This window comes from Geospiza fortis, unplaced genomic scaffold, assembly GCF_000277835.1.
Source record: "Geospiza fortis unplaced genomic scaffold, GeoFor_1.0 scaffold264, whole genome shotgun sequence".
NCBI lineage: Eukaryota > Metazoa > Chordata > Aves > Passeriformes > Thraupidae > Geospiza > Geospiza fortis.
Genome location: NW_005054332.1, coordinates 4,655,392 through 4,668,247, shown reverse-complemented (window position 1 = coordinate 4,668,247; position 12,856 = coordinate 4,655,392). Strand labels below are relative to the sequence as shown.

Sequence of the window (12,856 nt, the reverse complement as noted above, 5' to 3'; positions counted from 1 at the left end):
TGGTCCTGGTGGTTATTCAGTAAATCCCAGTATCCAAATCCAGTATGGGGCATTTACTCTGCCTTGTGTGTGACAGCAGGACTCTGCACCTGGGATGGGGTGACCCTGGATGTAGGTGCAGACTGGGGCATGAGAAGCTGGAAATAGAGCCACAGAAAGGGTCCCAGTCCATGGCAAGTTGAACATGAGCCAGCAGTGCCCTGGCAGCCAAGAGCGCCAACCCTGACCTGGGGTGCATCAGCCACAGCTGGCCAAGGGAGGGGATTGTCCCTCTCTGCTCTGCACTGGGGCAGCCTCACCTCAAGTGCTGGGGGCAGTTTGGGTGCCACAGTGTGAGAATGACATTCAGCTATAGGAGAGAGCATCCAAAGGAGGGCAACAATGATGGTGAAGGGCCTTGAGGGGAAGCTGGCTGAGGTCACTTGGTCTGTTCAGCCTGGATGAGACCCCACTGCAAACTACAACATTGTGAGGGGAAGAGGAGGGGCAGATGCTGATCTCTTCGCTGTGGTGGCCAGTGATAGGATGCAAGGAAATGGCCTGAAGTTGTGTCAGGGAAAGTTTAGATTTGGATATTAGAAAAAGGTTCTTTGTTCAGAAAGTGGCTGAGCACTGGAACAGCCTCCCCAGAGAAGTGGTCACAGCCACCAAGCCTGACAGAGTTCAAGAAGCATTTGGACAACACTCAGGCAGATGGTGGCATTCTTGGGGCTGTTCTGTGCAGGGCCAGGAGCTGGATCCTTGTAGGTTTCTTCCAACTCACAATATTTTTTGATTCTAAATTAGAACTCCCAGCTAGCACAAAGTAAGTTCTTCTAGTATTAGATCCAAATACACTTTTTATAGCATTGCAGGTTTTGACATTCTTGTCAGGGACTCACACATTTGAAAAACAGAAAAAGATGTATGTGGTAACTAATAGTAATCTTGTTATAACACAGACAGCAGCATTTCCTTATATTAATACTTCACAATTCTGACATCACAACAAAGCTAACAGTACAGGGTCAAAACCACTTCAAAGTGCACATGCTTTCTGCTGTCTCACCAAACCCATCACAAATTGGTGTGAACAGCGAACTGGACAACAGGCTGCAGCCAAAGCAATTCAGGTATGGGCATAACAAAATGCAGAGATGAGACTACAGAATTTTAGCTTTAGCCTAAACCACTTACTGGGTACAATGTACTCTCACTGTCTAGAAATACCTTGGCTTATTAAAAAAGTCACTTCACCTGAACTTTTTTGCATTTTACTAGACAAACATTACTGTTACTACTGGTACTAACTTGCTCCTTCTGGAGCAAAGTACCTTTCACAGGAACCAAACAGCCACCCCTGAAACTCTATCCATCATTCCTAGCAAAGCCAATTCTGCTCCTGAAATGCCTCAACTGATTTCATAGATTCTTCTAAGAAATCCTTAAGACTGCTCCTCAGCATGCTTTATTACTGCTGCTTCCCTTCATGAAGACAATTGGCTAAAGATTATTCTGCATCTGGTTTTAGAGTGAATAAGAGAGGAAAGCCTTAATGGGGATAGCTATGTGTTGCTGGATTGACATCTAAGAAAAGTGTCCTGAGGTAAGACAATTGTTGTATGTACATCTTTAGCTGCCAATAGACTTGCCTTAGAGAGAATCCCTCAAAATTCAATGCCCAATTATTTCACTGTCATGCACATCTCCACTCCCTTAAACTCTGGAAAATTTTTGAACATCCATTAAACAGAATCCTGTAAAAGTATGTGTGTTGGATAGAAGTAGACCTATCCTTCAGTAGCAAGTTGGAGTAAGACTCTTGAAGGGCCACCAGCTACACTCTTCCAGTGAAAGGTCTTGGGACACGAAATGGTCTTTCTCCTTTGTAATATTCCACTAAACAATAACCCCAGGTTTCCAGAAAAATGACTGAAGTTGTAGGTCCTGTTTCATAAGTGTCTTAGGGGTTTTATGTGGTTTGTGAAATTCTCCAATTTCAGTCACATTCACTAAGAAATAAGCAGTATGTATTCAGAGCAGTAATTAGAGTAGAGCAGCAGCTGACAACTTCCATGTTTATTGGCCAGAACATCAACATAGCTACTCACTTATACAAACTAAGAGAAGTAAATTTTAATGCTGCTTCACAGCATGTGTAGCTGTCAAGCCATTAACCAACAGTTCTAGAAAATATTTTGATTTACCTGAGGTTTCACAAAGTAGACTGCAGAATTACATACAGTACATTTGGCATATATGTATCAAAATTCTTGTTGGAGAAATAAATTACAATGTTACAAAACCACTCCAAGCCAACCTTTGTTCAACAAGAACATGTGTGTAAGTTTTAGTTTTATTTTTTGTATTGCTCTTACAGTAAGCAAACTATTCAGTTTATACAAAATAAACCTGTAGTTTTATATACTTAAAAAAATCATCTTTGGCTAAAACAAAGCTCTTTCTATTTTTATACATATATTTATATATATACAAACATCAGACATTTTACATGACCACATAGGAACCTGTACACATAGATACAATAGAGAAAACATTAACCAAGTTTCACACTTTACAAAAAAGGAATCCAAGTCAGATTCAAAACCGTCAAACTCTGCCCCCATCACCTATACAGATATGAAAGTAAGTAAACACACATAAGGAATAAACAACTTTGTAATAAAATACTGCCTGCCTTTTTTGATGCAGAGAGGAAGCACTTAAGTGGAGAGAAGTGACTTCCCTCAGTGCCTTCAGTACTGTGCACATGTTGATCTATAAGGATATGGTTAAAAGAACACTCTTAGGACAGTCTGATTTTTCCACACACATGAACAGTTCTCTGCAAACTAACTATTCTGAAAACAGTTTCAGTTAGATTTAAATCTCCAACAAATTAACAATTGTCACAAACATTTGTTAAGAACAAGCATGGGGCTGGTGCACTGATCCCCCACTGAAATTACCAGGCACTGACTGACAGCAAAGCACGGAAGGTGAGATTTGATCATTGAAAGCAATGTTCAGAAACAAGCACAAAAGATGGAAGACTGCCAGAACTGACATCATCACCCACTCAAGTTGTTCCTTGTAACAGTTTCCAGAGCACTGCCTAAAACAAGGACAATGCACTGTTTGGCAGCAGGACAATCCATTCCATAGGTCACATGTACCATACTCCAAAGGGGTCAGTGACAACATCACTGACAAATTATCTGATGGTTTATTAGAAAGAGAAGTCTGTCCCATTAGCTGGAGAGGGAACAAAAAACATGCTGACATTGAAGAAATGGTTACTGGACTCTGAAAAAGAGCCAATTCAATCCAAGTTGAAAGGCAATGCACTTAGGTGAGGGCTATTAAATGAAGTCAAACTGTACTCAGCAGATGCTCTAACTGAATAAAGAGCAATTCCAACTACAGCAATTCCAGTCCTCTGTAGAAAATAAAACCTCAAAAATTAATGAATTAATTAAACAAAACCCCTGCAACTCCCAGGAATGTTTCTCAGAGAGAAGAAAAAACAAAACTTTTTTAGAAATTTGGGATAAACAGCAGTGTGTATGAGATGTGTGTGTAAATATATATATACACACACACACTCTTTAGGTATGTTCTAGTAAAACTGGAAACAGTTATAACAGATTTTTTGTAAACAGAACATAATGAATTTCTAATGCACTAAACAATGTGTAAAGATAGATGCAATTGCTGTCAAAACATGCCAAGTTGACAAGCTTTTGAAAACTGCCTGTTTTTATGGAAAAGTTGTGCTTCTGGTTATTAACTATGAAGTCACATTTTATGAAACTGTAAAGGTCTGTTTCTGAATTTTTGAAAGAAAATAAATAATTTTTAAAAGAAAATCACTCCTCAATATTTAATTTTTTTTTAACAAAACAGAACGTTTATTATGTTGAAGACCTAAACAAAGTACCTTTTCCAGATGTAGTTTGGAACAGAAAAACATAATGGCCTTTGTGGAGGAGCATTCATGTAAAGTAACATTTATGCCCCCTGCACACTGACTGCTCTGAAAACAGACTCTGTTAGATTTACATCTCTAGTAAGTAAACAATTGTCACAAATGGTTGTTAAGAACAAGCTGCAAGATCCACCTCTTCCTGAGCAACAGAATTCAATTACTGGATAAGCAACTTTTGGAATCATTGCTATCATCGCCCTGCCTTATTTTAAAAGAAAAAGACCTCACTTCTTAAAGTATGTTCCACAGTCACCAAGATGACCTACCTGTCATTTTCCAGGATTATCTATCAACTGGATTCCAAAGCACTCCTACTTTTTAATATCACAGTTCAACATCAGCACACGCAGAACTTCCAACAAGTGCAGCAAGAGCCATCACTCCCACTCTTGCCCCTGTCTCCACCCACAGAACACCTTTAACTAATAGGAGATAACCCCCTTGAAATGATACTGCCCCATGTGCAGTGTCAAAGCCCTTTCTTTCCTAGCCACTTGCTTGTGAAGTTCCCTCTGTGTTACTCTGTTAAAGGAGTTCAGAGGAAACTCAGACAAGTAAATACTAACAGTGCACTGGATTTACCAAACAGTATTCTGACTCAGATACCTCCCCACAATCCCACCATATGAATGCAGTGGCTCCAGTCCATCCCTGCAGGTAACACCTGAGCCCCGTAACCATGAAGAAACTTGGTTTGAGTCTACTTGCACTTGGATTTCTTGAACAGCTTCATTAACTGCTTGAATCTTTCTGAAACCTAAGAGAGGACAAAAAAAGAAAGACATATCATTAAGGCCCCCAACTTCCATGTCTACCAAGACAGATTGATCTGACATCAAGTTTTTTTTAAGACCACCACTATTTACTTTGAAGAAATTTTAGGAGCACCATTAACAAATTAACTGGATCTAGGAAGTCTTCTATACCTTTCACATTTGAAAAGGCAGGAAAAATGAAGGCTTCAAAGCCAATTAGCCTTGAATTTGCCACACATAACTGTAAGATGCAAATGTAAAGACAAAAGCTTATTTTGTGCTCCAAAAAAAGCACCATTTATTGGCTGTTTCCTATCCTCTTGTATAATTGTTGCTTCAGGTATTTTTTGCTCATCGTGGAATAATCTGCCTGACAGGTGTTTTACGTAACTGGTCTGTAGAACAGAGTAAAAGGCCTTTTTGCTGAACACAGCTACAGCTGAAGTAGTAATCTCATTCAGCTCTAAGCTACTAGTTTTTATTGCTGTATACATATTGCTATAGCATATTGATGATCCACCAAACTAACTGGGAAGAGAGGCATAAGTGCACAGGTAGCATTATTTTATCTAACCAGCCACCCCAACAGCTTCTAAACCCCACAAAAACTCTCCAACTATACAATACAATATCCTAAAAGCCAAATCCCAATCATGCAGGATTTCCTAATGGAGTCAAATGTGTTTCTCCCTTTCTAGATTTGCAGGATGCATATTAAGAGAGCAATTCAACTCGAGTATAAAGTTAGATGCAAACTTCTGGGAACATTCTACATTAATTTGGTATCTGCATCCTTTGAAAGTTTTACATCAAAAGGTGAAAGGAAAAAGAGAAAAGCCTTCATTAAAAATGTCCTTTCTGCACAATCATACTTTTTCTCAGCTCTAAATTGAATCTTTTTTTTCTAATTTATTAAAGGTGTCCAAAGGCTTCAGGCCTCTCAAAATTGCCTTTCTTTATCTAAGTGAGGACCCAACAACAGAACAATCCTGTTGTACCTGGATTATGAATGGAGCAGTTCCAATGTACCAACCAAACAGGTACTTAGGAATCCCCATAATACCCCTATGTGTATTTTTAAGAAGTAACAACTGGCAGAATCTAAGATTCTTTTTGTCAGGAATCTCCCAGAAAAGACATAAGGAAAAGAAAACTACAGATTTGCAGCAGATCTCCAAAGATTTTTGTTAAACTGTAATCGTAAATGTAGGAATACTGCTGGTACTGTATACCAGAATGATCATCACCTACCTGATTTGGGCTTTTGTTCAGCCTAGTGGCCAAGGAAAGAAAGGTTTTGCTTGATGGTCCTTTTCTCTGACATTCCAGTAAAATTTCTCGGTCATCATTTCTACAGCAAAAATGCATTTTTAAAACATTAATACATATAGTTGTGTACACATACACAAACAAAATAATACATACAGGCATATATAAAATTCGGAATATTTCCAAACTACGGAACATGAGTTCAAACAGCAGCAACAAATTTGTGGAGGATGCTTTCTTCTACAAGCACAGACTAACAGAGCCAGTAAGAACAAGTGGTAGAGGAGATTACATTCTCCTACTAGGGAGGACAGGATTGTTAGAATAGAGCTAGCCCCAAACCAAAGCCAAAGAGTTTTAAGCTTCTAAACCAGATATTTAAACTTGAATTGAAAGAAATTCAGTCTCAACACAGGTCAGCATTCCAGCCTCAGTTTGCATGGCTGAACAGAAGCTTTCACCTAAGGCCCACTGATGTTTGACTTCTCTAAGTCTATGTCTCTAGTCTCAAACTATGTCTCTAGTGTAACAAACATACTCAGAGCACATCTACTGCTCACATGAGAATAAAAAACCAGGAGTCTATTCTGAAGTGTGTCATCAATTTCCTGTTTGTCTCATCAATGAATTTGGCAAAGTGCATATAGACAGCAATTTTATTTGGTTGAAACCTATCATACTTCAACAAATTATATTTATTTTCTTCAATTTCAAAGAAAAATGTAATGACTAGTTATTTAAATGAATGTCTTTTAAAAGATAAACAAAAACTGCAAAACTGAAAATCTAGTCATATTCATACAGAAAACTGTAAGTCTCTTTCTACCTTGATTTGATTTGCAAATTAAAAAAATCACATTAGCTTTTGCTGTCTTTTTTCTGTGAAGGAACTGGTTTTCTTTTAAAATGTTACCTAGAAACTTACTACATCTGAACTATAGTTAGAAAAGTCTGTCCTGAAAATTCTAGAAGCCCCTTTATAAACTGTTTCATTGTGTCAAGTTATAGCAAGAACAGCAAAACCTGCCAACTACAGTTTCTTAAAAACAAGAATACACCACAATAATTTTGCATGTATTATTGACACAGACAACCCTCTCATTTGTCACCCACATCCTGCAAATCAGAATATATTGAGTTGAATGGTTGACTGCTACATTTCCACAGACTGAGCAGCTCAGGTCCAAAACCAGAAAACTGCTTGCTCTCATGCCTTCCCTCAGAGGGGGAAATCTCTAGCTGTTCCTCATCAGTCACCAATGCCTTGTAGGAACATCAAGGAACTTTATCCCCTACCAAGCCTGGCTGGAATTATTGGACAGAAAAAGTAAAGCCGGCAGGGGAAATAATAAGAACATAGAGTGGATTACAGTAGGTCTTGTTACCTCAGCACATAAGCTTTTAAAACAAAAACCAAAAGGACTCCTGCTTTGGGAGATGTGGATAAGAGATGGACATCAATCTCCTACAGCAATCCTGAACTGATAAAAGGAGGCTCCCTTTCCCCTTTTTAGAGAAGGGTGTAGAGCTACCAAATAACTTTGGTCATTAGCTAAATAACCTTTTCTTCCCACTTTTCAGTGTTTCACATAGTTTTAAAAAACCCTAAAGTAATCAATTTCTGATCAAATCAGAAATTACCTTGTCCAGGAAACTACTACTTCTCCCTTCTTTTTAATGATGTTTTTGGCATAGAGGCTAGGTGATGATGGAGATGAAGCCAAGGGAGAAGAGTCTTTATTCTGCTGGTCATTCTTCTTACTGGAACATTGCTTGGGTGATGAATTTTTATCTTCAATCCTGACATTACCTTCATCACTCCCCTCACCTGCTGATTCAGTTCCTTTTCGTTGCCTTTTTGAATTGGAATTCTCTTTGACAGTCTCTTTTTTCCTCTTCTTATTAGGTTTATCTTCTATACTTATCTGACACTCTCCACTAGTCTTTGAATTGGGTTTTGTTTCAAGATCACATTCACCTGCTACAGTCTCATTAGAAAGCTCTTCTGTTAGGTCTGCAGATGCATCAAAGCACTCTTCCAGTTCTTCCCTTTTATCACTGACTTCTGAGTTTCCTGTTGAAGTTTCCCGAGTCCCGTTATCTGCTCTGCATTCCACTGTATGACAAGAAGTTCCACCAACAATACCATCTGTTATGCATGACTTCTTACTGCATCCAGCAGGAAAAGAATCTTGAGATCTAACATGCATTTCATTTATGTTTTCAGCTACTTGCAATTTCTGTGCCTCAGATTGCTCAGAGCCTTTATCTGGGCTTTCAGTGTCATGGCTCTCTTTGTCTGAAGATTTTCTACAGGTTGCAAGCAAGTCAGTAGTTTCTTCCTTTCCAATATTACTGTGTGACTCCTTCAGAGGCTGAGCTAACGTCGGATTCTGTTCTTGGTCAGTGCTGACATGAGGCAAGTGATCCATCTTAACCACATCTGGTTTGACAGTTTCTTTCATGGTGGCACTCTGGCTGTCCTTTTCTTTTCCCCCAGTTCTCATTTCCCCTTTTCCAGTCTTGGCTGAGGATGCCTGTGCCTCCTTCACTGGAGCCATCTGTTCAGAGGCTGGTGAGGCAGATGGCACTGCCCGCCGGATCTTCACAATAAAATGATCATTGGATTTCTCCATGATCACTGCTTGCATCGGGAGGCTGGGGCGACACTGGAAACTGGGAGCAACAGGCCGACTCGTCCATGATGAGGAACAACTTGATTTACTGCTAGAGTTATCAGACTCTAAAGCCAAATGAATGTCTTGCTCAGTGGCATCCTCCTCTCCAAGAAGTGCATCTTCACTGTAATGTGCACTAACAACACCCTCTGGAGCTGAGCTAGAATTATTCTCAGGTTTTAGGAAGCTGAGGTGAGCATCTGATTTCAAAGGCGATGGAATGGTTAAGGAAACAGCCAAATCTTCAAGGAGGATAGAAGAAATACACGATTTATTCTTCTGCAAATTGCATTCATCTTCTTTGCACGAAGCTGAGTTTGTGGAAACCTCAAACATACAGCTCTCATCCAGCACATCTGGATCAACAGGCATCTGAGACCTAGATGCCAATGAGGGAGCTCTTACAGGTGAAACAATAGTCCAACTAATATCCTCATCCAGTTTACAATCCATGCATGCCTCCTTTGCTGTGATGTCTTGCTCCAGTTCAGCAGCATTATCCCTGTATTTATGACTGTCTAAAAACTGTTTTTCTGGAGTCCTGAATTCACAGTCATTTCTGTTTATATTGCCACCATTTTTTTCCAAGAGATCAGAACCTTGTAATAAGCTTTTGAAAATTTCACCCATTTGAGCATCACTTACTAGATTAAATGTAAGACTGGATGCTTGTTGTTCTGTGAGAAGCTCATAACTAAGATCAGACTTATTAGTATCTCTGGACAGCTGGAGACCTTCCTTCTCATATTTAACACCCTTCAGTGGAGTAAGAGTGTTCTGTAAATTATTCTCTTTAGAGAGGTGAACTTTTGTTTGGGAATTTCTTGTGTTATCAATGGAATTAAGACATTTTGTAAGGGCAGTTTTTGGTGCACCTGGCTTATTTTTCTCATGGTGACAGTTAGATTGTTCATAATCCACAGATTGTTTTGAAATATATTCTTCAGGCTTTTGAGAACCTTCTTTCGGGGACTTTTTTCTAGATCTCTCCACATCATTTTTATGACTGATTTTGTGGTTTTGCTTTCTGGCTCTTTCACACTTCCCTTCCTCGCTCTCATTTTCCACATCACATAGCTTTATTATAATTCTCCTTATCTTTTCAAATAAGTAATCAAGCTGTTCATCTACAAATTTCCACAACTGTTTTTTCATATCTGATACTTGCTGGTCAAAAAGACGGTCCACTATTGCATTCTTTTTAACTTGTTTAAGTTTTGACTCTATGATATCACAGATATTCAATTTTAACGTATCACCTAATGCACACATCTTGGAAAAGTTCAAGTATCTTATTAATGCTGTAAAATTTATGATCCCAGATTCTATAATTCTGTGAAAATGCTGAACTGGGAAGTGTACTTTGAACTTCATATAACTTTTCCTCATCTGTTTTCGTATAGCTCTGAGCATCTGCATGATTTCTTGTATATTTGAAGGTTCAACAATAACATGAACTATTTTTTCAAGACAAGCAATGCTCACAGTTTTGTTTTTCTTCATATTCTTTGAAGATCTGAAGGTCTGATTTTTATGCCTCTCTCTGTTCTTCTGTGTGCTTACTTGCACAGAAACAAATTTTCCATTATCTTCATTGCAGTGCACAGTTTTGCTATTTTGATTCTGTGGGCTGCTGGTCAAATTTCGTGTCACAGAAGAAGCTTTTGGTCTTGACTTTTTTGCATTTTCAGAGCCTCTCTCTGGTTTAGATCTTTCTTTATCTTCATCACTACTTATGATTTCACCTTCTTCTATTTCATCTGAAGAGATACTCAGCCGAGACTCCATCTCTAAGTGTTCATCAGACATGCTCACTGGCTTTTGATTTTCTTTGTTTACTTCCTTTGACAAGTTCTTTGAGGGACAGATGACAACAGTACTTTCAGGCATTAAATCTATAAAAAGAAAACAGTTTGCTAACCACCACAAAGAATGCAATTTTAAACTGATATTTTCAGAAAAACAAGATTCTCTTTTGTAGACTGATTGTTCAGAACTGTTTGAATGCATGAAGCCTGAGCTATAACAAATTTGGGTGGTTTGCTTCAGCAGCTGGCAGTTTAATATATTTCTTTGAGCTTTAAAGGGCAAATGAAACTTTATTTTGAGCAAATTTTGAGCTTTAAGGGGCCTCAACATTTCACCAAACACATGTGAACTATCTCACAAATACATCAATTGGAAAGACAAAAATATAGCAGTTTTCATCAGTTCCAAATTTTTTTCCATTTACTTTAACAAGTTTTCTGATTACTGTACAAGCTAAATTATAACTCTCACATCATTATGAACTAATATTTACATACAATAGTTGGCTTTTCTTTTAACAATTTCAAAACTAAAACAAATTGAGAATAAATAACCCAATAATGAAACCTAAAGAGATCTATGTAAAACTAGCCACAATTAAGAAATGCATACGTATTTTTTTAGTAAGTTAATACAAAACTCTTATTTCAAGCAGTCTTCTGTCAATAGCAACCAACTCCAATTTTAGAGCACTAATATTTAAATGGCTAGAATATTGCCTCCAACATTAAATGCTGCCACCACTAACAAAAAAGGACCACTAGGACATACACAGCTTAAGAAAACACAATTTGTATTTTTCAGAAAGCAGGTCGAAGTAATTTCTGCTTTCCATAAGAGGATCTTTCAAGTTTCACGTAGAAAAATTAGAATATACACATACAAATACCTTTGTTGTAAGTCTTCACAAGGCCTTTGCAGGGACTTTCCATCTTCAGTGCTCTAGCCAAGGGACGTATTGGACTGTTCAGTGGGCTGATTGCCTTTGGAATATACCTCAAGTGATTGAGATCAATGCTCAGTATTGAGCTGTCATCATCAACAGAAACTGGGTTAGTTAATACTCTCTCTTTAGTTACAGGGCACATCTCACCACTGAGAGAAGATGCTGTTGCAGTACTGTTATCAGCTAGCTCTGGCCCCAGATCACAAGTATTCTGATCAACTAGTGGTTCATCCTTATCACTTATCCTAGTTCTGTCCAGTGAATGAGATGTACTCGTGTTAACTTCACAGATACTCTTTTCCTCAATGGGATAGTCAACATTTTCTGCAGCCAGGTGATCATCATCCCTCACTACTTCCATTAAGGAGTCTGGTTTTGTTTCACTGCTATCATCTGCAACATCAGAGGACTCCAGGTCACCAGAACTTCTGGCTTCTGAGTCATCTAAGACAACATTTTGAGAGCCACTTTGATCTGCAGAGCTTTCTGTGTCGGCAGCCAGCCATATTTTATCTTCCTCTTTCTTCTGTGCTGCTGACTCTAGAAGGTCTCCCATACTTGCACTTGCAGGTTCAGGTCCTGCCACTTCTGCTGCTGGTACATAATCATCCTGCATCTCACCCTCTGTCACAGGCAACTCTTCACACTCTGCCACACTCCCTGTCACCTCCAGGGGCAAACATTCAGGGTGGTTCAGACCTGTCATTGCTGCTGTTTTTACTGAGGCTTCCAATTCAGCTGGATCACAAGCCTCTGCTGCTTCTGAAGGCGTTTCAGACTCCATCTCATCAGGAATCAGCACCTTTGCTGCTTCTGGCAAGGCTTGGGGCTGTACCTGACCCCCTTCTTCTTCTGGTAAGGTTTCTGAGCTTGGTTCATCAGCTGTGACTGCAGGAAATGCTTCAACCTGTGCTGGATCTGCTGCTGCTTTCAAGGCTCCATTTCCAGAACTGGCAGAAACAGGCAGTGCTGGTTCCATGCTGCTCTGAGCTGCAGTCTCCAGAACTTGTAGTGCTGAATGACTGTGCTCTGTGGAACCACAGTCTACAGGGTGGGCAGAATCTAAGAGCTCTGCTTGCAGTGTGAGCCCTGTACCTCCCTCATCAGTGGCCTTTCGGGAAGGTGTTTTAAGTCCATCCATTGCAGAGAGACATTGCTTCTTATTAGGAGAAAGAGTTAAATTTAGCTTTTCCATAAAACTAAGTTTTAAGTCTTTGCTTTTTTGCCCAGTGTGATTACCTTTAGTTTTGGGTACCTTATCATCTTTTAAGGTGCCTGCTACTCTGGATGTTTCTTCCAGCTTAGAGGATTTGTTTCTCTCACTTTTTGTACCATGGGTACCTTTCTTGGAGTCTTTTACAGATTGGTGAGAAAATTCTTTTGCAACTTTTTTTTCATTTCTAAAATGTCTATTTTCATCCTGATCCTCTCT

General features: G+C 39.1%; 1 protein-coding gene across 2 annotated transcripts in view; it reads right to left on the bottom strand.

Moving 5' to 3' along the window:
* Positions 1-2,300: 2,300 nt before the first annotated feature.
* Positions 2,301-12,856, bottom strand: part of CASP8AP2 (caspase 8 associated protein 2) — a 19,497-nt gene continuing 8,941 nt past the window's right edge. For both annotated transcript variants that reach the window (XM_031057594.1, XM_031057596.1), the window contains 4 exons: positions 11,368-12,856; positions 7,633-10,564; positions 5,974-6,073; positions 2,301-4,724 (listed from right to left, as the gene is read on the bottom strand). The exon at positions 11,368-12,856 ends at the window's right edge or, in 1 of these variants, runs on beyond it. In XM_031057594.1, the coding sequence (XP_030913454.1) occupies positions 4,668-4,724; positions 5,974-6,073; positions 7,633-10,564; positions 11,368-12,856 (4,578 nt within the window). In that variant the 3' untranslated portion in view covers positions 2,301-4,667. The remainder of the gene's footprint in view (positions 4,725-5,973; positions 6,074-7,632; positions 10,565-11,367) is intronic.